This window comes from Culex pipiens, chromosome 3 (assembly GCF_016801865.2).
Source record: "Culex pipiens pallens isolate TS chromosome 3, TS_CPP_V2, whole genome shotgun sequence".
Lineage (NCBI taxonomy): Eukaryota > Metazoa > Arthropoda > Insecta > Diptera > Culicidae > Culex > Culex pipiens.
This window is the reverse complement of record NC_068939.1, coordinates 44,113,903-44,140,229: the sequence shown is the minus strand read 5'-3', so window position 1 is coordinate 44,140,229 and position 26,327 is coordinate 44,113,903. Positions and strand designations below refer to the sequence as shown.

At 35.7% G+C, this 26,327-nt stretch overlaps 2 protein-coding genes and 1 long non-coding RNA gene across 3 annotated transcripts in view; 1 reads left to right on the top strand and 2 right to left on the bottom strand.

Moving 5' to 3' along the window:
- The window catches only part of LOC120416515 (cilia- and flagella-associated protein 251-like), a 1,092-nt gene extending 952 nt beyond the window's left edge, over positions 1-140 (bottom strand). Inside the window, exon 1 of the mRNA XM_039578232.2 lies at positions 37-140. Coding sequence (XP_039434166.2) covers positions 37-43 — 7 coding nt within the window. The 5' untranslated portion in view covers positions 44-140. The remainder of the gene's footprint in view (positions 1-36) is intronic.
- Positions 141-10,383: 10,243 nt separating this feature from the next.
- Positions 10,384-13,362, top strand: LOC120416520 (putative uncharacterized protein encoded by LINC00612). The gene is made up of 2 exons (XM_039578236.1): positions 10,384-10,768; positions 13,349-13,362. The coding sequence occupies exons 1-2, from the start codon at positions 10,384-10,386 to the stop codon at positions 13,360-13,362; spliced, it is 399 nt and encodes a 132-aa protein (XP_039434170.1).
- A 9,358-nt stretch (positions 13,363-22,720) lies between these two features.
- Positions 22,721-23,152, bottom strand: LOC120416492 (uncharacterized). Its single transcript, XR_005605347.2, has 3 exons — positions 22,980-23,152; positions 22,853-22,912; positions 22,721-22,800 (listed from the first exon to the last, which is right to left on the bottom strand). It is a non-coding gene; the product is annotated as an uncharacterized LOC120416492 (long non-coding RNA).
- Positions 23,153-26,327: the final 3,175 nt, after the last annotated feature.

Here is a 26,327-nt window from a genome sequence, read left to right as displayed (position 1 = left end):
GGCACTTGGTACGGTACAAGCCGCGCCGTAACTTACCGTTCATCCTGTTTGACCTAGAGAACCGCCACCGATCGAATGTTGACTCGTTGGAGGACGGCCCTGCGTTTTTATATAACAAACAGTAGGGCGTGGGGCTTATCGGCAGGTTGGACGTGCCTGCGGCCGTTGATCGCCGGTTAGCCATAACCTCACGTGGAGGAACTGCCGCTGCTGGCGTTGTGGCGCCGCTTGGTTCGTACAATTCCTGGGTCATGATTCAGCTCAAGCAGTTTACGTTTGTGGGAGATGTTTGTTGTTTGTGGTGTTTGGAATGTGCGAACTTGAGAATGTTGCGGAAGATGCGTGGCTGTTGTTTTTTTATCTAGCGTTTTATTGTTTTGCTGTGTTAGGACTTCCGGCATGGTAAAGTTAAATATTGGTGAATTATAAAACGCTAGTGCAAAACGAGACACATATTCAAAAGAACCTATCAACGCAGAAAAATCTCTAAAGATGTGCGTAAAAGATATTTTTAAACGGTATTAAGAGCGGTGCCATAAATAATTTTTTACAACTTTTGTTAGCAATCGAAAGATATACAATCTCTACATGTTTCGTCCAAATTGGAGAACTTTTTTAACATCAAAAAAAAAAAAAAATGCGAGCTCTTCTTCAAATTTTACATTTAAGCTAGCGATATAGACTATGTTAGATATTGTCTACAGTGGTTTTGTCATTTTTTTTGGCATTTGGTCATTTCTATAAAAAAGACTTGATTAAACGAAAAAAAAAGACTTGGTTTACAAGTCTCAAAATTCGGATCGGATTGTTCATCCAACTTCTCATAAGTTTACCTTTGATAGTATTTAAATTTAAATCATTGTTAATTGATGTAATTTAATTTCCTATTCAAGTTACTACCATCCAACTAACTACACTGAAAAATACGACGAGTGCCGAAAAAATCAAGTTTTGCAACGAGTTCCATACAACATTTTTTGCAATTCCGAAAGGCACCCTTTGAATGACATTGTAATTCAATTGTCCATAAACTTAGCCGTTCCACTGCACTGTTTAAATCAAAACATTGTTGCAAAGTATTACTATACCCGAACAGACGGTAATAACTCAATTCATGCCATTTCAAAAACAAATCGTCAGCTGTGTGCTATCTTGTGACATAGACCATTTTGGTCGAAAATGAGTTAATGATGACGTTTTGCTTTACTTAACAAACACTACAAGATGCTTTAACCCGATTTTGGAAACTCGCTTCCGTTTCCCGGATATCGCAATACACACTTGTGACATAGACCATTAAATGGTCATCGAAATGATCGTGCACACTTGTGACACGTCATACATGTTGTTGGAAAATGTGGAAAATTTATCTTGTTTTTCACAAATTTATGTTGATACACACTTTCTAAAAGCAATGCAATCTTTTGTTTTTGAAAATATTCTGATTAAGTCGGTTAAACTATTGATTTGAGCTTATTTTAGTTTGTATGGGAATTCTGTGCACACTTGTGACACGTAGTACAATTTTACTTTCGAAACACACTTGTGACACGTGCTTTTCAGATTTTTGATAGCATAATTTACAGTATCATTTAACTGGTGTAACCAAATCAGTTGAAAATTGGAGCGTTTGTTAAGCGATAGTATACGAACAGATTGCTTCAAAAGGAGTGGCTCTACCATTCATAGTTTTGAAAATATTTATCATCAAACTTTAAAAATCGATTTTCTCGAATTGTACTAAATGGTCGTTTTCACAAGATAGCACACGCTGACGAAATACAGTTAAAATAACAGGAAATGTTATGGAATATTCTTGCAAAATCCATTTTTGCATAAGAGTTCAATAACAGTTTATGTTATCATAACAAAATTTGTTATCGGTCTGATATTGATTTAATGCCAGAACCACTTAGGAATAACATTTTTTGTTATGGAAGAATACCTCCAACTGTTATTGGGATGATCGGATTAGTTGTTAAAATAACAAAAAATAATAACAAAGATTTGTTCGAAGAATAACTAAAAATGTTATTCGTCTGTTATTACAATAACAATTCAATAACAAAAAAATCATAGCGGTGAATAACAAATCTTGTTATAAATAACATAAAATGTTATTGGCCTGGTATTTTCAAATATCAAAAGTTGTTATTCCCAAGTTATTTCCGTCTGCTCGAGTATTTCTAAGTTCAAACTTTCAGCATATCACGTGAAACGTAGAACTTTTAAGCATTTGTGTTGAAAAGAGTTTCCATTCGATTCTGTTATTTTTGGTAGAGAAAAGTAGACTGTTTCATCGTTCGTGCATGACAGGAAAAGTAAGTAGTTTCACGACGGAATTGCAAAACAAATAATTTCGAGATTTAATTTTGAAAAAAAAAAACAAAAAGCCTGTCGAAATTGTTGTTGTCAATTTGGAGACTTCTATTTAAAATTGTTTAGAGAATTGATTCCAGCGGTCGTTTTCTGAAAATGTAGATTGTTAGACCGCTCAAAAAGGTTTCAATTATTTATGTTTTTTGTAGGAGAGACATGTAATCCCGCCTTTTCCGTGAGGTTGCAACATTTAGAGCTATTTTCAAAACAATTTGAAAAGAAATAAAACGTAGACCCACCTTCAAACTTAACTTTTAAACCTAAAGATCAAAAAATCTTATAAAAAAGCGTGAATTTTAGTTTCAGAAAGCCTGTCAAAGTTCCTACAAGCTTGTCTTTGACCACTTTTTGATACGATGCGGTGGCTTGAGATACCGTAATTATTATAATTATTTTAAAAACATGTATAATAAGGTAAGCCACACAAGGTCCATGCACTATTTTAAAAAAAAAAAAAATTGCCAACTCAATGAGGAGATGCTATGAAATCACATATCGACTCTGAATCAAATCCGTTTAAGACTCTTTCGATCCGTCTTGGGGTTCCATAAGTCGCTATCTAGAAATCATGACTTCTAAAGATGTGTTGAAAAACGATTTTGAATAAAGTCCGGAAGATTGTAAAAAGGGCTAGTTTTTGTCTTGAAATTTATTTTTCGAAAGGTATTTGAAGCTCTAAAAAACCTATCAAAAGTTATAAACACTTAAGTTTTTTGAGGTCGGATTTCAAATATTATGATGAAAACGTTATCTGGATCTTTCATGCGACCTATCCAAAAAATTTAAGATCTGATAACCCGGATGAACGAGGATGATTTAGTGACCATAAAGAAACATTAAATTACTTTTTGGGAAATGTTGACGATTTGTCAAATTGTTGGTTCGAAAATATGGTGGTGATGTTTTCACAAATAGTTAGTATTTGCAAAATTGTTAATTTAAATTTTAAATGGTGCTAGAATTTGATCATATTCTTGAACATAAATTTATTATTTGACAGATTCTCTTAATTTTTTTTCGAAAAGAATAAGTTGATGTGTTTTTAAGGGAATTTGAAAAAAAAAACTAGGAATTACATATGTTTAAGAACTTTTATTATCATTTATATATATTTTTGCCTTCCATCTTGAACCTTTTGCGAATATTTCTATACTATTTATGAAATAATTTCTTTCAATTCCTCTATTTTTCAAAAATGCTGTTTTAAACCTTATTTTTTAATCTACGTGAAGTTTATACATAATTTTAGTTAAATACATAGTTTCATCGCACCCTATCGATACGTACTTTGACAATGTGTTGTTGATTTGAACTAGGTACAAAAAAATTATTCACGTCTACTTTTGCTTTCAAAAATCGTTCTTCCACAGATGGTGCAATTGTGCAAGTTTCAACAGGTCTAAACAAAAAATAATATTTCTCACCGTCACTTAAAATTGTATGAATTCTGCCAAAAAATATTTCAAATTCCTCTTCAATACTAAAAAAACAATCATTATTCGGTCTTTTTTCATTTCGTTTTCCTGACCAAGTTGACTTAAAGAACGGTTTGAAAATAAAGTTATTAAACTTCAATCTGGACAAAACAAAAAATTCTCTAACGTTGTTATATTTGTTAATCACGGATTCGTCAATAACAAATTTTTGAGTTGTAGTTCTAGTATCAATGGAATTGATCAAGTTCACCTTTTTGCAGAATTCTGAAACTTTTGGATCGATGGACAAGTTATCATAATTGTTAATTTTGAATTGCATTACACAACGTTTTGCAATTTGAATTACTGGCTCCTTCGACCCTTTTACAAACTTTTTAAAAACTCCGTTGACGTCTTCAAAAACAAAGAGAGAAAATGCCCACAGAGGACCATAATCTTTTGCACATGAAACTAAATGAGTCAATAAATGTATGTTGTACTTCATTTCAGAAATTCCATAAAGTATTTCAAAATCTTTCACAAATTTCTGTAATTGATGTTCCGCCAAATCAAACATGTTTTGAGAAATTGATTTTTGCAACAAGGTTGTTATGGATTTGACTAAGAGCAAATAGTGATCTAAATAAGTGTTTGGGAGTTTTCCATTTAAACTTATAAAACTGAAATGCAGGAGCCAGTGCACCCACTCATTCGCCTTCCAATTCGCTCTGTCAGAAATTTTCCGTGCACGCCTCGAAATTTCCACGAAAGGATTAATTGAACTTAACATTTCGTCAATTTTTGCGACCTCTTTCTTAATATACCATGGCGTGTTGGCTTTATCAAACCATAAATTACACATCTGTTTGCACACTCCTAGTAACACGCAGTGCATATAATCAATTGGCACATTTCTAATTACATCGAATCCCGGAAATCTAATCAATGGAGAAATTCCTTTCACACCACGCACGGCTTCTTTCTTTAACCTGCTTTCCAACATAGCTTGCAGCGTATCGTTATGCGTTCTTAGAGTAACATTTCTTTTAGATCCGTATCTAATCTGTCTATTGACTAAATCTCCTGGATGTAAACAATAACTACATGCTTCGTAACCATTGAACTGCTTCATTGCTTGTAATTTGCATCTTGCTATGGTATCCACACAACATGCGACAATCTGCACTGAATCTATTTTTGTTACTCCTATGTGTAAGCCTTCATTGTACAATTTTTGGAAAATGGGAATCAACGGTTTAAAAAACACTTCAATATTTAGATCACCTTCGGCTAACCACAATCCAGCAATGACTATATTTTTTCTTAGAAATTTAAGGTTTGGGGGAAGCTCATTGATCTGAAACATCAACGGCCAGAGTGATTTTTTTGTATTGCTATTAAATATTTTAACTCCATCGGTGTTTAAAGCGAGTGTAATGGCATTTCCAGCATTTTTAGATTTGATTACAGCAGCGTTCACAATGTCTGTCACCTGGTTGGACTGGGATGATGTTGCCTTGTAGTCACAAATGCGGTTCCAGTTTCTTGATAATACTTTTCTAATGTTTTCAATTACATCGAACATTATAAAGTATGATGCGTGACTACTGTGACAAACACTGCATTTTTTCTTTTGTAAGCCTAGGTACAGCCCACAATTCGCACATACGAACTCTCTTGTAAAGTCTTGTGCTTGGTTGCAGAAGAAGTCGCAAAACTTTTTGTAGTCAGTCGGCAAGGAATTGAACCCAACGATCAGGTTGATCCTTGAAAAATTGATGTTCATTCGAATTGTTACAACTGTTCCCCAAAATGTAATGCTCCATGAAAAATCACTGAAATAACTATTTAAAACCATAAAAATACCATTTGAGAAATGGTGAAATCCCTAAAATATATACGCAAAAATGAACTTTCAAAAAGCACTTGACAAAGTGTCGCTAGAAGAAAAAATCAAATAGTGAATATTGCTAACAACATATATGGGGAATAGTTCACTATTTGAGAGACAGTGAGGAATTAAAAAAAATATTTACCAAATAGTTGCTATACAATTTGGTAAAAGGTTGATTGAATATTTAACAAATGATTTTCAAACGGTTTTTTTCTATGCGGGAACCCTATCAAAAGTATATCAATGTAGGGAAGGCACCAAGTAATACCTGATAAAGTAATATTTCTTTTCTATAGTGTTTAAAAAAATAGTTGCGTTAACATTCTTATTTTGAATTCCGGGGTTTTTTTGATAAAGTGACTTGTTAAAATCAGATATGGGTGTTTAAATTTTATTTTTGCAATTCCGTCGTGAAACTATTTAATTTTCCTGTCATTTTTGAACGACGAAAAAGCTTACTTTTCTGTACCAAAAATAACAGAATCAAATAGCATCACTTTTCAAAATAAATGCTGAAAGTTTTTTTTTGCAATTCCGTCGTGAAACTACTTACTTTTCCTGTCACTCTTGAACGACGAAATAGCCTACTTTTCTGTACCAAAAATAATAGAATCGAATAGCAACACTTTTCAAAATAAATGCTGAAAAGTTCTACTTTTCAGCACTGAAATGGGTGCTGAAAAGTTGAACTATTCAGCACTTGTTTCGAAAAGTAACACTTTTCAACATTGTTTTGATTTAAACGATTTATTTTCAAATACATGATAATTTGACTTAAAATTTCACTCAATGGGTGTTTTTTCGGAATTGCAAAAAATGTTGTATGGAACTCGTTGCAAAACTTGATTTTTTCAGCACTCGTCGTATTTATCCAACTCGGTGAACCTCGTTGGATAAATGTACGACTCGTGCTGAAAAAATCCTCTTTTTGCAACTTGTTGCATAAACTACTATTTTACGATTTATTGACAAAATACATGAACCATTGACTTGTAACTTCACTCAAAGGGTGTTTTTCAGGATTGCAAAAAAATGTTGTATGGAACTCGTTGCAAAACTTGATATTTTCAGCACTCGTCGTATTTATCCAACTCGGTGAACCTCGTTGGATAAATGTACGACTCGTGCCTTTTTGCAACTTGTTGCATAAACTACTATTTTACGTCAAATACCATCACTAGGGTTGCTGATATAGTTTTTAAGAACAAAAAATAATGTTTGTTTGTAGTTAACTAAGTTTATTAGTTTTTAAACAATTATATGATTTTAGATAAAATTCTTCTAAAGTCAGAACTTTGCCAGAAATTCGTCAAATCTAGTTTTGTTTATACAATTATTTATTCATATTGCATTTTTTAAATGAATTCGAAGCACGAATCAAAAGTTTCACAATTTATATCAGATTTGTTCTACAAAAAATGAAAATTGAGTTTTTTTTATTATGTTTCAAAGCACATAGTATTCATCATTTACAATTTTATTTTACCTGCTCTTACTGAAAAATTGTCCAAAGAATCCGAAAAAGCATTCCGTTTTCCTATTTGAAATCATGCTCATTGAGAAAATCATGACACTTTGAGAATATTAAAATATTAAAGTTAACTTACGTCTTGAAGCACTTTGAATACTTATCTTACAAAGCAAATATGTTTCCAAAACATTTCACACGTATTTAATTTGTACTGTTCAAGGAAAATCTCAAATCTGTCAAAGTCAGCCCGTTTTACGGAACAGCAAAGCAGTTCAGACTTGATTATCTAACAATCGAAACTAATGCTATACATTTTTTTCGTGATTCAATTATCCGAAGTGAAATTTTTCCAAGGCCTTCGGATAATCGAGTCTGGAATCTATATAAATTACAAAATGCAACAATATTCAAATAACTGACGGCCTTCTCAAATGTCATCCTCGAGTGCAACTCTTTCCATTTACACAAACATGTTTTATATAAGCCTAAGGTGACATGTCTACAATGTTTCATTGATATCGGAGACCACCCTCGCCACCTCTATTGGTACAACTATCTTCCGATTTGACATGGAATTGCTCTATAGACGTTTTTAAGTTTTTTTGCTAACTTTCACGAAATTTCCCTAATTAAATTCAATGAGTGTTTTATTAGAATTTAAAAGTTCTGCTCCAAGATGTATCATTTGCAATTCAAATATTTGGAGAATCTTTCAACTGAGCTCATTTCATAAGACTTTGCAGGAAGGTTAAATAGTTCGTTATTTCGACCGAGCCACGTAGCCCAGTGGTAACGCTTCCGCCTCGTAAGCGGTAGATCGGGGTTCAAATCCCGGCTCGGACCAACACAACTGGTGATCTTTTCCCTTCTGGAATCGATTGCTTAGTAAAGGGAAGGTTGTGTATCGTCACAAACTGGACCTTATCACGACACCTTAGGGAGGCGACCTATGGAATGTTAACATTAACCTTAACATGTTAACATTAAGTTGAGAATTAAACTGCCACTGAATCCGCTTTGTAAATGCCGGCCCCGATACTCTTCAAGGGTGTTCCCCTCAGGAACTGGGAAAGATTTACTTACATATTTCTAAGTATAGATTTTGCTAGCTAAGTGCTCTTGTAGGCAAAATAAATCTAAAAAAACCTAGTTCGATAGAAATTTAAAAATTTAGTGTTTTGATATGAAAAACTAAACCAACAAAAAAAAAACTCAACACACTCTTCTTTTCGACTGTATCACTACTCTTAACTTCAATTCCCATCGCATCTCACCCAAAACGTATAATCGCCAATAGATTGACCCAGAAAGAGGCCGGAATTTTAAATCCTCCTTACTACTACAACTGCTGCCGCCGCAAACAAACAAACAAGTCGAAAGCAACGCAAGCGAAAAAAAAACGAAGAAGAAGAATTCCGCATTTCCCTTCTCCACACATCCTGAAACGGACCCGAAAAGTAAATCGGCTGCCACTTTCCAGTAAGCAACAAAAAAAAAACGCTATTCTGAATGAAAAGCATAAAAAAGCAACATAAAACGTTCCACGAGAGAGAGCGCCAGATGACTGAATGACGTGCGACGCGTGCCCCTTCCCCTTAAGAGTAGAAAGCAGGACACGAAGTGGCAAGAGAGCGCGAGAGAGTGCCGAATCCAAATCAGTGAAGCATAAAGCATAAACCACATCCACACAGTGTGCAGCGTAAATCGGGAAAGCGATCCTTTAGAGCATTGTGTTGATTCGGCAGAGTTTGAGAACGTTCTGAGAGAGGGAGAGTGAAGAGCCGAACCGGATCCGGTTTGTTGCTTCTTCCCCTGAATTCGGGAGAGCGAGCGTGCATCAACACGTTGCCGTCGCCTACTGCGTGTGTATGTTTTGTTGGGTACGGAAGAGGAAGCGTTAGCGAAAGGAAGGGGAAACACGACAGGACGTGCTCGGGCGTTCGGGTCGCGCTCGTGGGCCGACGAAACTTTATAAAGGGACCGCCGACGGGCCGACAGGACTCAAAAGCCTTTCACGGTTCCAACAGTGCGGTTCGTGTCGTGTCACACGTGTCACACACACACTTACTTACACACCATTTTTTCTCTGTCTGTCGTGTCGTTTTCTCCACACACACACACACTCTCTGTGTTTCGAATCCGTTTCGTTCCGTTGTTGTTTGCAAAACATACATACATACATTAAGCTCACATACGCGATCTTTGAAGTAAGTCATCTCTCGGTACATTTCGTCGAGTCAACCTGTAAATAAACGCTACCCCTATCATCTGTCACTTTTACACGGCTAACTGTGATTGGTTAACCTGGTGCAAACATCGCGCGCGCGACTCTCGGGAAGAAACCAGTGTGCAATAGTGCGTTCCGGAACCCGGAGGAAGAACACTCTGAACAGCCGGCTTTGGATACATCCGGCGTTCCGTAACCCTTTTTTGGGTTAGTTCGATGTGCATCAACGTAGCCAGTTCCGGTTGCGGTTCACCGGCGACCTCCTCGATGCCGGACCGGAACTTCAAGCTGACCCGCTAAACGGGTTAATTTCGAATCTCGTGGTCTCGTGTTTCCGGTTGTTCTGTTCCACGCGTGATGTCGCTGACGTCGTCGCGTACGCTACAGTGTGACCACTTCCGTTTTGCTCTCTGTGTTGTTGTTTTGGTTCCGTGACCACGGGATGAAGATTCTGCTACACTGTCGTCGTCGTCGTCGTTGTCGCTGTTCTACCAACTGTTCTACGAACTCTCGAGGATACTTAAGCTGATGAACTACTATTACACTACAACCTAGTACTACCGCTGCTGCTGCGTGAACTGTCCTCATACACTCTCTGGATTTCCTTTAAGTGTACTCTGTGTGCGTTTCTAAGTTTCGTGAACATCTCGTGAAGACACTAAAGCTCGTAAAACTATAACTAAACTGTCCTACTCCCTGTACACTAACCTTCCCCCCCTGAAACGCCCCTCGCCGAAACCAAGGAAGAAAGTTTTTGGTATCTGTGTCACGTTCGGAAGTAGAAAATTTATTCCTGAAGAAGGCAAGAAGAACCTCGTCGCCGCAGCGCCGTTCCGGCAGGAAGAAACTATCGATTTTCCCGGGCGCCGTGTTCCTTCGTCATGAACTGACCCTCGTGACTCCACGTGCTCGTCCCCACAAACAAACCACACACACACACACAAGTACCTGAACCCGAATCTTGTCCTCACAAAATAAAACAAAAAAATCCTCCAAAATGCCCCGCTGCTTGATGGCGAAAAAGTTCAAGGCCTACCCGTGGCCGGACCGGGTCGAGGAACCACAGGCCCCAAGTTCCGGCCGCTCGCCCACTCCGCCGTCCCCTCCGCCGCCACCCCAGGTCATCGTCGAGGTCCTCGAGGAGGACGAAGAAATCGACGTGGTCGGTGACAACGGTGGTGCCACAACCGCCTCGCCGAGTCCGGCCGGAGCCGGCAGTGGAACCAGCACCGCCGCCAGCACCTGTTGGGGCCCGTCCTCGCCGACGGCCGGCGCTACGGCACCGAGTCCACCGCCGCACTCGCCGGAAGCGGCCACCCGGGATGCGTCCTCGTCCTCGTCCGCGTCGTCGCCGTCCTCGTCTTCGACGATCCTGTACAACGGTAAGTCTTTGTGTGACCGGAATAATAAATTCGGGCGGGGGGATTGAGAGATGTTGAGATGTTGATGGTGGGCGGAAGAAAGCAACCAGCAGCCAGCTGTTGAATACTTTATCGGTGCTGGGAAAGCACCAGATATGAAGGGAAACGGGTTGAAACGATGCTGGGTTGAATATTTTATGGAAGGAAAGTGTACCGTTTTCGTTTCCGGGAGAAGTTTGAGGAGCGATTTGTGTTACTGCTGCGAGGGGGTGAAGTCTGGGAAAAATCAAGAATTCATTTGGGCAAGTGGAGTTTCATAATTCTGAGTTAGCTGTGGACGTCTTTAGCCTTAAAGCAAATTTATTGAACAAAAAAACTCTGACATTTAGTTATTTATTTGTTCTCAGTTCGAACGAAGCATTCTAGAATTTGCTTACATTTTGAAAAAATCACATAAAGAAAGACTAAAAAAATCTCATTGGGAATTCCCGCACCAGGATGAAACATAGATCTAGTTTTAAGAAGAAAAAGTAAAAGATAAACATGTGTGTCAAAGTGAAAAAGGAAGAAAGGAAAAGATAAAAATCAAGTGATACTAACTTTTGACTAACAACTACTAACATTTTAAGTAACAACTAACATCATTTGCTAACACTTCTAATTATTTCGGTTGAAGCTGAAATTCTATGGTTTCATTAATACAAGGAAAATTTACTAAATACTAACTACTAACTACTAATATATTAACTAACATTTGCATGATGCTAACAATAAACCACAGAGATTAACTGAAAAGGAAAAAATTATACGATATTGACTAAAATCAATCTTGTTGCTAGTTTTGAAAAAATCTATTTTAAGAATTAAAAAAAATCTTTACTCTAGTACCAAAGTGTCGGAATTTCGTCTGTATCAATGTCCCGATTTGCTCTAAATGTTAAAAATATTACTATTTGTAATGTTAAAAAAGCTATCGTTTCACAACAAATTCCCGAAAATTTTCCAGTCGAGAGATTTTTCCAATTTTTCCTTCCTGATTCGAATCTGGAATGAAATAAAATGAGAAGTTCAAAATTTACTACAGAGCGGATTAAAAAATTCGAAATTCTCTTGCCTGAAACAATTTCTAAATTCTTTTAAAAATCAAGGGGCAATACAATATGAAAAAGAGACTTTGAAAATCGATTTTTATTTATTGAAAAGATATAGTATAATGTTACGCTATGCATTTTCATTCCAATTAAAACATTTCATCTTCAAGAAAAATATTTAAGGATCAAAGATCTTAAAAAATGAAAAACTTAAGTATTTTTTAAACATTCTTTCAAATTTGGTAAATTTACGGCAGTAGCATTACTGTTAAAATGTAGAAAAAAAAGTTTGTTATACTTTCTACCTAAAATTTCACAAAAATTGGCCTTAAATTTTTAAATTATCGACCTCGAGGGACTAACAAAATGATGCTTCAAAACAAAAGATAACATCATCATAAACATCTTTTCCGTTCAGAAAGAAATTGTTTTCGAGATAAAAGCAAAAAAAATATAAGAAAAATATTCCATTTCAAACCATTTCGCAGAAATGTTTTTTTTTTATGTGTTACCAAAAGAAGGTTAATTTTTTTCGGAGGATTATGAAATTATTAGAAATTAAGCCATATTTTTGATATTTTATTATAGTTTTTATTTAATAATGGGATCTTCAGTTCCTTGAAATTATAAAATTTCCAATCTTTTAAACAACTTATCTTCAAATATTAAAATCATCAAATCTTCATATTTTAATATTTTTTTGCTATCGTGAAATTTGAAAATTAGCAAATAACAAATCTTTCAATAATTTAATCTTCAAATCTTCATATCTTGAAAACTGCAAGCTTTCAAATCTTGAAGTATTCAAATCTTTGATTCTTAAAATCTTTAAATTTTAAAATCAAATCAAATTCAAATCTTCATAACATCAAATCTTCAAATTTTCAAATCTTCAAATCTTCAAATCTTCAAATCTTCAAATCTTCAAATCTTCAAATCTTCAAATCTTCAAATCTTCAAATCTTCAAATCTTCAAATCTTCAAATCTTCAAATCTTCAAATATTCAAATCTTCAAATCTTCAAATCTTCAAATCTTCAAATCTTCAAATCTTCAAATCTTCAAATCTTCAAATCTTCAAATCTTCAAATCTTCAAATCTTCAAATCTTCAAATCTTCAAATCTTCAAATCTTCAAATCTTCAAATCTTCAAATCTTCAAATCTTCAAATCTTCAAATCTTCAAATCTTCAAATCTTCAAATCATCAAATCATCAAATCTTCAAATCTTCAAATCTTCAAATCTTCAAATCTTCAAATCTTCAAATCTTCAAATCTTTAAATCTTCAAATCTTCAAATCTTCAAATCTTCAAATCTTCAAATCTTCAAATCTTCGAATCTTTTGATATTTCATTCATTAATTTTTCAAATCGGTGAATCTTCAAACCATCAAATCTTTAAATCTTCAAATATAACTATCAACAAACCATCAAATCTTTTAATCTTGAAAAAGAAAGATTTGTCTTTTTGAATTCAGTAATACTCCTAAACATTTACTCTACTTTCAAAAGAACAGCAACAATGAACATTTCAGGGAAATGGTACATTCTGGTTCATGGGATTCGGGGAGTGATCTTTTTAAGGAATTCTAGAGTTTTTTTTTGAAAAGGTCCTATAAACGATTGTCTTTCATATGTTTGTTGGACCTATTCAAAAAAAAACTCTAGAATTGTACATTCTGAGGAATGAAACTTTGAAAAATGGGATGAAAAAAAAAACCTAAAAATTTTCCACACTCTCTTTTATACGTATTTGAGTGTAGGGACTGGCTGACAGTTTAATTCTGATCGATTTTGAAAGTGTGAATTTTGCACTGCTTTTCCACTCAAACATGATAAAAATCCAAAACATGACTTCCCACTAAACAACAAACGGAGGTGCTATCCAAACAGGGATTTCCATGTCCCAGTTAACCCGTCAGCACTCACTCGTCCCGCGTACACTCTCCTCTCTAAACCGGTCGCATTAATGATTCATAGCCGGTAATCTACACCCAAATCCCGGAGTAAATAAACTATTTAGCGTTCAGCTGTGCTGTGCTGCACTTTACCAGCCCTATATCGGTCGGTATATACAACTTTTCCTCTCCAGCTCTCCAACCCCTTCTGATTTCAATCCAGCGAGTGTCGATTGTCCGCGATAAAATAAAAACCAAAGGGAATTGAATAATGCCTCATAATTTATTAACGCTTCAGTACTATAGAAAAATCAACACACACACTAATACATCTGCAGACACACGTACACAAATACACTTCCGCTGGGGGGGACTAAATATTCCATCCCGGCCAGTCAGCCAGGCCGGGAGTAGGTACTGCGCGCGCGATAACAAAAACAATAATTAACGATTATTGCTCTACACAAGCACTTCCGGCGCACGGCACGCTCGGCTGATCAGGACAGGTCCCTGGCAGTACGCGCTGCGAATCACGTCGGAAAACACCTTTATCAAATGTCACCCCGCCAGGAGAGACAGGTTGCGACCGTCCGGAGGGGGCGAATTGGGCGGGATTAAGCCGTAATGTAGGCAACACGCGGTGCAACGTGGAGAGATTTGTTAGGGGGAATCGCCTACGGGTAGGCAAGCTGCATTTCAACTTGTGAGGTAGTTTGAAGAATCTAGATTTTTCAAGCAACTTGAAGTGATCAAATTAACTCCTAGCTACAGTCTTCGAGGACATGCAAATCCTGACGCGCAACAACTCGTTTGCCGTCGGCGGCGTCCTTTGCATGGCATACAAAATTCAGGACGCGCGGGGGCGGAAATTATTTATGAGTTCGATTCTCTCTCTCTGATTTTGATTCGGAATTCATTTTATCCCCCACACCCAATCAGTGCCGGAGGAGGGGGTTGGGGAAGTTTGTTAAATCAAGCCCCTCCCTACTCCAGGGAAACAGGGCCTCCCCCTGCAAGGACGTGTGTGTGGCGTGCTTGCAGGCGTAGTAGTCGTACAATTTTCACCTGTTTTTTGGAGTTAGTTGAGTGAAATGTTGAATCCAGTTTTTGTTTTTTTAATCATAGATTTTTTTAAATTTCTATAAAATTTAATTCAACAAAAAAAAAACTTTGTTTTCAACACTCAGTACATCACGCCAGCAAAACTCGCTCGACAGGTTGCCATTCCGCTCGAGGCCACTTGTCCTGTCCTGTGCCGCACTGTCTGACTTGATCACAAAAGCTGTCCCACTCCCCCCATCAAATCCAAATCCTATCCCCAACCTGCCGGCGGCTGTCATTTTGAGTGATTGTCAAACGCGCGCCATCGCGCTGTCGAGCTCTGCCGCGGAACAGGGGGGAGACCTGGTGTTTGCATGTGGCAAACGCCTGAAACACTTCAACGTTTTGGGAACTCTCCGACGTGGATTGGCCGGTTTGGCCGGCAATCAGGGGCTTGTTTAATGTGTCGCAGTGGCTAGGTGGGGCGGGATTGGAATACAATTTGCTTGCTTTTGTTAATTTATATTTAATTTTCATCTGGCGGATGAAACTTCGATTGCTGGGGGCGATTTGGTATTGAATGATTTAAATAATATAAGTTTTGACTGTTGGGATTTAAAAAAATACGGAATACATAAAAACCTGAGTCACATAAAAAAAAGTTAAAAATACTTCTCGCAAAATTAAGTTTAAACATTGAAATATCACAAGTAGAAATGAAGTCATCTAAACATATGAAACTACTTACTTTTCCTGTTAATATTGAGTAATTCTCGCTGAAAGTGGACCACTATTTACACAAGGTGCTCAAAAATCAAAAGCAATGTACTTTTCCAATAGCTCCCACCAAGTTATGAAAGAAACCATGTTTGGTTGGTTGAATTTGTCCTCACCTCGGCGCCACGAAGCTAAAACATTTTTTTTAATTGGTAATTTTTTGACTTAGGCGCGCCTACAAAATTGCTAATAACTTTGCAAAACTTCAACGAACCCTTGATGTTTAGGGGTGTTTTGGAAAGGAAATGAGCAGAGCTTTCGAATGCACTTGTCAGAAAAATACCGTTCCATACATTTTTTAGCCACAAAACAACAATGTATTTTTAAAAATCATTTTTGAAGGCCGGCGCCCCGCTTTATCGAAAAACTGACAAATCCATTCGAAAGCTGAGACGATTTCACATAAAGGACCAATAAATCTAAGGTGTATGTTCCTCCTATCTTTTTTAATCTAATTTTGATTCTGCGAGCGCAGCGCTCCGTTCGCATTTCGGGCACCCAAAATGTTGCAATTTGCTTGCCCCATTTTAAGGTTTTGTCAAAAAATATAGGTGCTCACTTTTTAAATGATAGTTTATTGTCCAAGGATCAAAATGCACTTTCGATAATTGACCAATATTTATGTTTTTGGGTTCTTCCAGGCAATTTAATGTCGAAAAATTGTTGTTTTTTACTTTTTTTTTTGTAAAATGCTCACTTATTGGGTGGACTTTTTTTTTCAGTAGAACTAATGAATGTAGCATGTAGGAAATTTCACCACGAACATTTTTCTCTAAAAGAAAACGTAATTTCGATACTCCAGTGCCAAGATATTTTAGTTTTAGTGAGAGAAAAAAGTGCCAATTTTACTAATTTCTCAGAATTAACAAGCACGGCCTATTATTTACATGCGGCATATGTTTTGGAGGCCAGAGTATTGTTTTTTATAGTTATTTTTTTCGCTGAATTCGGATCTGGAATCAAATTTCAGATAAACAGTGAACAGTGATATTTTAGCCACGATCAAATATTATTTGCGTGTATTCCCCATAGCCACTTAGGGATCGGCAGCCGAAGCCGCTACCCACCGCGCCACGAGGCCTCTCAAAACAATCAGAAGTTGAAAAAAAACAATCTACATAAAAAATCCGTGAGAAAATTATCAATTAAAGGTGAGCGAAAGATGAAATATGACCGAATTCACTAGCGATTAAAATTACAGCATATTACCGCAAATAACTTTTGGGCGTGGCTCCAAATTTAACAGTTAATCTGAAATTTGATTCCAGATCCGAATTCAGCGACCAAAATAATTATAAGAAACTCTGGCCTCCAAAACATATGCCGCATGTAAATAATAGGCCGTGCTTGTAAATTCAGAGAAATTTGTAAAATTGGCACTTTTTTCTCTCACTAAAACTAAAATATCTTGCCACTGGAGTATCGAAATTACGTTTTCTTTTAGAGAAAAATGTTCGTGGTGAAATTTCCTACATGCTACATTCATTAGTTCTACTGAAAAAAAAAAGTCCACCCAATAAGTGAGCATTTTACAAAAAAAAAGTAAAAAACAACAATTTTTCGACATTAAATTGCCTGGAAGAACCCAAAAACATAAATATTGGTCAATTATCGAAAGTGCATTTTGATCCTTGGACAATAAACTATCATTTAAAAAGTGAGCACCTATATTTTTTGACAAAACCTTAAAATGGGGCAAGCAAATTGCAACATTTTGGGTGCCCGAAATGCGAACGGAGCGCTGCGCTCGCAGAATCAAAATTAGATTAAAAAAGATAGGAGGAACATACACCTTAGATTTATTGGTCCTTTATGTGAAATCGTCTCAGCTTTCGAATGGATTTGTCAGTTTTTCGATAAAGCGGGGCGCCGGCCTTCAAAAATGATTTTTAAAAATACATTGTTGTTTTGTGGCTAAAAAATGTATGGAACGGTATTTTTCTGACAAGTGCATTCGAAAGCTCTGCTCATTTCCTTTCCAAAACACCCCTAAACATCAAGGGTTCGTTGAAGTTTTGCAAAGTTATTAGCAATTTTGTAGGCGCGCCTAAGTCAAAAAATTACCAATTAAAAAAAATGTTTTAGCTTCGTGGCGCCGAGGTGAGGACAAATTTAACCAACCAAACATGGTTTCTTTCATAACTTGGTGGGGGCTATTGGAAAAGTACATTGCTTTTGATTTTTGAGCACCTTGTGTAAATAGTGGTCCACTTTCAGCGAGAATTACTCATTGAATAACGAAATGGTATACTTTCCATCGCCAATGACAAGCAAAATTCCATTCTTTTCTCCACCAAAAATAACAGAATGGAAAATTAAAACCTTTCAGTAACAGTGCTGAAAAGTTCTTCTAAAATTTTTCGATATTTTTTGGTCTGAGCTGTGAACACATGAATGTTTGACACTAAACTCCATTTGAAAAGCGTTTTTCAGAATTGCTAAAAAAAATTGTAAGCAACTCGTTGCAAAACTTGATTTTTTCAACACTCGTCGTATTTTTCCAACTCGGTGAACCTCGTTGTATAAATGTACGACTCGTGCTGAAATAATCTTCGTCTTTATTCAACTACTCGTGCTGATTTTTTTTTTGCATTTTGCAATTTGTTGCATAAAGTACAATTTTACTAGACTTAGTGAATGTTTATATTTAGGTTGTTTATTTTATAATGAAAAAGTGATTTTGATTTAAATTTCAAGACAATTGGCTGATACCTCAATTTCATTTTTTCAATTAGGTTTTATTAGTGAATAATCATGTTACATTTAGTTCATTCGCAGTACATAACAGAGTTTTGGAGTTCCTTTAAATCTCAATCCATTTTGGAACAATTATTGCTTATAACTAAGAGATTACCAAGGTTAGACATTTTTTAAGAAAAACTGACTGAAATGATACCTGAATTTGCTAATCAAAATATCGTGCTTTTTCTGCAAGAAATATTCTTGAATCAAGAATTTACAGATTTTCGTGAAAAAAATTAAAGTGCTTTATTTCGAAAGCAAAAATGAAATCAAAATTTTACCCCTCAAGAAAATCAATAATTTGTCATTATGTTTTATTTGTGTAAGTATGGCTAAAAATACGAAAAAAATTTGACCAAATTTTGTCAAGGAAATTATTTTGGCCATAAAATGAGGTTTTATCACATAAACTTTTGCAGAAAATTTTAAGTTGATTTTTTTATGATTGATTTAACCCCCAAGGAAATCAATTATTCGTTCGAAAATTTGCTAAGTATCCATAACCTGATTTATTATAAGTTTTTGCTTGGATAAAATTTGCCAAGGACATAATTTTGGCCATGAGATGTGGGTTTTCAACTTGAACTTTTTTTTTTTTTTAATTTGTGAGTTTTTTTTTTTTATTATTGATGTACTCCACAAAACATTAATATTTTGTTCGAAAATTTTCCTAACGCCCATGACAAAATATTTTATAATTTTCTAAAATGCTAGAATTTAACATATTTTTAATCGTTGAACATAGTTTTTTACTCATTTTGTTTAGCATTCGAAAATATGTAATTGGAACAGGGAAATTATCAATGTTTTATAATAAGCTAATATTTAAAACAACATAAAATTATTATATTTCGTTGCAAAAATCATATACAGTCCAGATTCGATTATCCGAAGGTTTGTATGGGACCTCGGATAATCAAAACACGGAAAAAAATTGTTTTCGTATTTTTAAATTTAATAAATTTGAATAGTTGTTTGTCTATTAAATAACAAAATGCATTTTTTCAATATTTCTTCACCGCCATTTTGGCCGCCATATTGGATATAAAAAATCTGTATCACTTTAGAGTAGTTTATACATAAGCTCGACAATCAAAAATAAGACAAAACAAAGTTTTGCATGGTTTGATTATTCAAAGTGAAATTTTTCCAAGGCCTTCGGATAATCGAGTCTGGACTGTATCACCAATACCAAATTGAGTTGTTGATCTGGGACATTTTTTTGTCTCTGTTATCGGATTTTCATGTTATATTTTTGATTACACAATGTTTTATTTTTCGCACAAATCTCTTTTATTGTTTTGAGTTATTAAAACAGCTTACCTGCCCGAGCAGACGGAAATAACTGGGGAATAACATTTTTTGGTATTTGAAAATACTAGGCCAATAACATTTTATGTTAGTTATAACAGGCTTTGTTATTCGTCGTTATGATTTTTTTGTAATTGGATTGTTATTGTAATAACAGACTAATAACATTTCTAGTTATTCTTCGAACAAATCTTTGTTATTATTTTTTGTTATTTTAACAACTAATCCGATCATCCCAATAACAGTTGGAGGTAGTCGTCCATAACAAAAAACGTTATTCCAAAGTTGTTTTGGCTTTCAACCAATATCAGACCAAGCTTGCACGAAAAATACTATCACGATATATTCTTGTATTGAAATGAACATTGAATCAAGAATTTGTCGCATAACACTGCAAAAACATTTGAAATTGCTGTTTAGAACCAAACATGATTTCATTTAATCAAGTTTTATGCATGAAAATTTCAGTATTCTGCGTAATTTTTTTGTTTAATCTAGCTAAATTTTCTTTTCCGGCCACAACAACCATTTTCCCTTTAAAAAAAACGCCCCAATCAACGCTCCATGCGTTCCCGGTGCTGGTTGCCGGTTCGTTATTCACGGTGACCAAGTTCCGTCCACTCGCCCAGTTCCACGCCGCGGTCAACCAGAGCGCAGTCTGACAAGATAATTTATGCTATAAATAATTCCGCACAATCGGTAAATCTTTTTGCTTGCCCGCCGCGTGTGCTTCGTTATACATTTTGCCACCCACTTTTGGATTATGGTTCCGTGGTTGGGACCAGGACGACGTCGTCATTAGAACACAACTCTCACTTTTTTCGAGGACGGTGGTGGTAAAAACAACGGCGACGAAAATGATGTGAAAAAATACGAGTGGAATCGCAAAAGTTGGACTTTGTGTCTTGTTTTTTTTTATGTTTTTATTATTTTTTTGAGTTTGGGAAGATTTGAGGGAGGGGGGAAAAGGTTGGACAACAGAAATGGAGCATAAGGAAAAGTTTGCTCCAGGAGAATCGCTAGGAAGGAAGACGAAAATAAAACTGGGAAAATGGCGATCAACAACGACGATGACGAGGGAAAAACAAAACGAAGGTAGTTTTGGTGTTTTATTGCGGGATATTTATGTTTTACAAGATGTTTTCACAACTTGAATGGCACTTTTGCAGAGAGATTTGTGGGTAGATAAGCTCAGCTGATGAAAGCGAAATGAGAAAAATAGAATGTTGACATGATATTTTAAAGATACAAATTTCCTATTATTTTTCTCAAGCGGGATAAACAGAGAAAAATTATTGGTCAAATTTGCATATTATTGACTGAATTTAAAAAAAAGCACTGAAAATTTAATAAATGTAACGTCATAAAATATTAACATCGATTTTTTTGAGTAAGAAGACTAGCATACCTCAATTTTAAAGCTCAAGACTACTTAATTATATCAAAATATTTTTAGAAATTGAAGGAGATTTTTTTTGTAGAAGTAGTTTTCAACAAATTTGAAATTAGCTTATTATTTACCATTACGGAAACATGTATAAATAGGAATCTTTCAACAACTCTCATAGTGTCATGATTGTCATTTTTTTATCATAACAATGTTTTGAAAGCAAAAATTTTGGAAACAGTTTTTCATGGCTTGTAATTTAAATAAGTCTTTTTTTTTGTCCGATCAAATCGAGCAATAATTTTGAAACAACTTTGCATCTCTCGGTCAGCAGCCATCCTCAATGTGAAAGTCAACAAATCATGTTACTTCCGTTTCCGATCCTTTTGAAATAATAATTCTCAAGTGTCAAAAAAAGGACAAAGAAAGAACTCCTTCAGACACTCAAAGAACTGAGTAGCAGCCAAAAAGGGGACACTCATGTTTACGCCAACTCATATATCAAAGGACATCACCCTTTAAAATTGATTTGCCAGGTCGTCGATCTTATTTAAGGGGGGATACATTTTTCCGAAAAAAAATCTATTTTCAGGTCTGTAATCCTTTCGTCCCCGGGTGAAGTGTTGAATCCTTCCCCCTTTAAAGGAAAAAAAAAAAGAAAATATAAAAAGCAATAATACCAAAGAATATTATTGCCGGTCCCAAAAAGCTAGTTTCTTTCGGCTTAAGCGATCCTCTGTTTGCCAGAACAACATTCATTCATACCGAATCTGGGGCTGCCGCAGCAAAACTCCGACAAAACGGGACGGGTAACATAAACCATTGAATAATTTAAGCTTCTTATAAGGATTAATGATGCCGGGCCACCCCGGCCCTCCCCCCCTCAAACTTTCACCCACTCACATGGACATTCACACTTGCCACTTGTGGGTGGTCCGATTTTTGGTTCTGACACTGTGGAGAATTGGGTTAAGTTGGGCACTTCTTGATTTAAAAATTTGAAATGCTCGAAATTTTTAGAACATTTCTAAAAAGAATTACCGCATTTGAAAATTTAAACAAATATTCATGCTTTTTTCTGGATCTGACCATTACACCCCACTTTTCAAAGGATTTGGTCAGCAATTCAACCAAGACAAGTGCGGGCACCCCCCATCCCGAACCAAACCAAGCTGGGGGGTGCCAACTATGGCTGCGACCGACTACTCCCAAGGAAAGTGATAGCCTCGTTTGGGTCGTAAAAACTCATAACTTTGGTTGGTTTCTGGCACCCAACGCTATGGTAGCAGATTCTAGCGCATGCCACAGAGAGCGCAGAAATAAACACACTTCTCCGAGGAAGGGTGGCTGCTCCCAAAGTTTTGCAATCATTAAAAATTCATAAAATTTTATCGCAACTTTTCATGCATGTTTCAAAGATAAATTTATTGCCACAGACGGGTTGCGGGCTTCCGTTGTTTGGCTTCCGGGGGTTTGGACTCGAAATCCTTCGTTCGGGAAGGATTTAATTCTCTTCATCCACAGCGGTGCAAAAAGTCTTTTGATTGAAATGACAGACGGGAAAACTGGCGGGAAAACTGCACAGGCGGAACACGAATTAGCATTTTCACACCTCGCAGAGTTTTTCCCCCTATCAAGATTGCGGGTGGAAAAAGGGTGGCACGGAAAAAAAGATTTTGTTTTTTTCACCTGCCAATTGTTTATTCAATTGTTTTACGAATGTTATTCTGTTGCTAATTACCACCACAAACAAAACCAGATACAACGACGGAATTGAAGTTCTGGAACAGTTGAATTTCCAGACGTTTCTGAAAGGAGGGATTTACTGATTGAACTTATTTGTAAATAACTAATCCTTACCGTTGCCGATATTTTCAGGATCCACTAAAATGCCGCCATAACCAAAGGGGGATTGAGGATCTGAGAACCAAATGTTAGGATTTTTTGAGCGAATTAATCAAGTTAAAATCAAGTGGCCAAAACTTACCAGCAATCTGCGATGAATTCCCATCAACAATTTCAATTGCAGGATAACAATTTCCAATCATCAAAAGCATTGAAATCAACAGAATGCAATACATTGCTTGAGTGGACTTCATTTTGACTTTGTCAAATGAACTTGTGTTCAATTATGGTAGAACGATTTACGTTGAACTTGTACGAACCAACGAATGTTGGTCGCTCCCAAGTTTTCTCTTATATAGAGAGAAAAGTTGTTATGGGACCATCCATAAACCACGTGGACACTTTTTAGGGAATCTCAAGCCCCCCCCCCCCCCCATCGTGGACAATTGTCCATACAAAAAAAATCTTTTTTGTATGGAGCGTGGACAATCGACATACCCCCCCCCCCCTAAAGTGTCCACGTGGTTTATGGATGGTCCCTATTCATTCTCCCAAGTGTTTTAATTACCGGTTTAAAATGAATCTCTTATGACCGGATACTGAACAGACTGCTTGACTTTGTTTAAAATTCATTGTTTGCTCGTTTAATAGATCATACTTGTTGGAATGAACTTAAGGTGTAATTAATGCATTTCGCAAATACACCATATTATGGAAATGGATTTTAATTATATTATTTTGATCTGGTTCAAACTTTTCGGGAGCCTTTCCTATGACCAAATAAGCCATTTTTTAGTATTGGTTCACTCATACAAGTCTACTTTACATTTTGGCAGCTCCCCATACAAAAATGGTACGTAAATATTCGAACATCTGTATCTTTTGAAGAAAAAAAATCTAATCGAAATGGTATCTTCGACAAAGTTGTTTGGTCGATTTTTGAGGAATATTCATAAAAAATAAGAGCACGGAAAAAAATCATTGTCACTTTTTAATTAACCATCTATATATATAAAAAAATTCGACGGTTATGTTCGAACGCGAATCAATTCAACACGGAATGTCGGATCTAGGTGCTCTTTGTTGCGTTGGGTTCGTTTAAGTCCAAGGAAGGTTCTTACGCCAAAAAGTTACAACGTTGGCCACTCTGGAACCGATTCCGGAAAATCTGCATATTGTATGGAAAAGTTACGTAAAATCAAATTTTGATCACAGGAGGCTGAATTAGCAAAAAAGTTAAAAACGTCAACAAATGAAATAAAGGCAGAGCGAAGTTTGTCGGGTAAGGGACCATCCATAAACCACGTGGACACTTAAGGGGGGAGGGGGGGGGGTTATGGCGATTGTCCACGCTCCATAAAAAAAAGATTTTTTTTTGTATGGACAATTGTCCACGAAGGGGGGGGTTGAGAATCCCAAAAAAGTATCCACGTGGTTTATGGATGGTCCCTAAGGTTGTTTAAAATTAAAAAAAATCAATTTTTCAAAAATCTGGTTTTTGTGTTCACTTTTAAACCATAAGAAAGTAAGGACAAAAACTTTGCGCAAAATAAAAAAATGATATTTGAAATAAGTATTTTGAAAGATTTAGAATCAAAATGTTGAAATCTAAATTCTAAAATTTCAAATATGTTTTTCAAAACGATTAGAAAATTTCACTACTGATTCATTTTTTTACATTGAAAATTAGACCATAGTTAACTAAGATATCGGAATAAGAAAATGTTTTTCTTTTTCTTCGCTGTACCTCAGCAAACAGAGGCCAAATTTCCAATGCCTTGGTCAAAATTTAGGACTTTTGTGAACCGTTAAAAAATATATTTAAAAACGGTAAATTAGAAAAAAATGTTTTTTTTAATTAATCTTTAAGTGACCATATCTCGAAAACAATGCTATTATTATTTTAAACTTAATTTAAAAAATAAAAAAAATTGGGTCTAGTAAATAATCTAAAAAACATTTTTTTCAAAAAATAATATTTCCAAAATATGCAAAAAATAAAAATGAACTAAATCTGCTGATTTTGTAGAGAATTGCTTGTATTCTTGATTTATCAATTATTGAGGATAATTTTACATGTAACCATTAACCATCAGTTCTAATTCTGAGATATTTAGTACCATCCTTTTTTAATACGAAGTGCCGTTTCCTTGGATTTATATTTTATATTTGTGTGTTTAAAGACGTTTTTCAAACATTCTATTTATACTTTGGAATGGATCAAAACATTTTCAGAAAAATAAATTGTTTTTACAAATAATACAGATAACTTAGGAGCAAAGAGGGTAAAAATTGCAATAAATGCGAATTTATGGAAAGCACAGACTGTAAACTTTTGATTGCCAGTTTTTTTTCTTTTTTTATCATTGAAATTTTTACCGAAAAAAAACTTATATCTTTTCAGAGTTAAGTTTAGTTACTAAATAAGACCTTTTAAGAGCGAGTCCACGAACAGGGCATACCCCTTTGTATGGGACGTCGTTTGGACCCCACCAATCTGCCTGAAATTTTCAGGGGTTGTTTGTACATATGAAACTAGCATCTGGCCAAAATATGAACACTCTAGGTCAACGGGAAGTGGGGCGAATCGGGACACAAAGTTTGAAGGTTCGAAAACGTAAAAAATCTTAAAAAGGCTATAACTTAGGCAAAATTCAATTAAATTTCAAAATTCAAAAAGCATCTGAAAGGGCTTAAAAAATGCAACAAAATGCAGGGTAGAGCATCCCAATTGGTTGAATCTAAAAGGAGTTATTGGCATTTTAGTAAAAAAATAGCAAAATTTTCAAACTCAAATAAAAAAGTGTTCCAATTGTCTCAGGAACACGAATATGACAAAATATTCACCGGAAAATTTGATCTAAGGGGTCCCCCGAGCAAAAATTTACAACCAAAAAATTCACTAAAGGTAAAAGTGTCTATTTAATATGTTAAACTGCCTTACCCAAAGCGTTCTCAGATGGTAGTCCCAGATGTCCCCTACAAGCTGCAGGTCGAACCGAGTTGATATCTGGATGGAACACTTTTTTATTTGAGTTTGAAAATTTTGCTATTTTTTTTACTAAAATGCCAATAACTCCTTTTAGATTCAACCAATTGGGATGCTCTACCCTGCATTTTGTGGCATTTTTTAAGCCCTTTCAGATGCTTTTTGAATTTTGAAATTTAATTGAATTTTGCCTAAGTTTTAGCCTTTTTATGATTTTATACGTTTTCGAACCTTCAAACTTTGTGTCCCGATTCGCCCCGCTTCCCGTTGACCTATAGTGCTCATATTTTGGCCAGATGCTAGTTTCATATGTACAATCAACCCCTGAAAATTTCAGGCAGATTGGTGAGGTCGATGCGAGATGGGTATGCTTTGCTCGTGGACTCGCTCTTTAGTGTATTAAATTCAATTCAATTCGGTTTTATTGGTGAATAAACAAGATGCAAATGTAGCCTGGTGCAAATTTATTTAATCAAATTTCAAGCTATTTTTTTTTTAATT

What these genes read in the sequence shown, in the direction of transcription:
- LOC120416520 (XM_039578236.1), top strand. Translation starts at nt 10,384, where the DNA reads ATGCCCCGCTGCTTGATGGCGAAAAAGTTCAAGGCCTACCCGTGGCCG.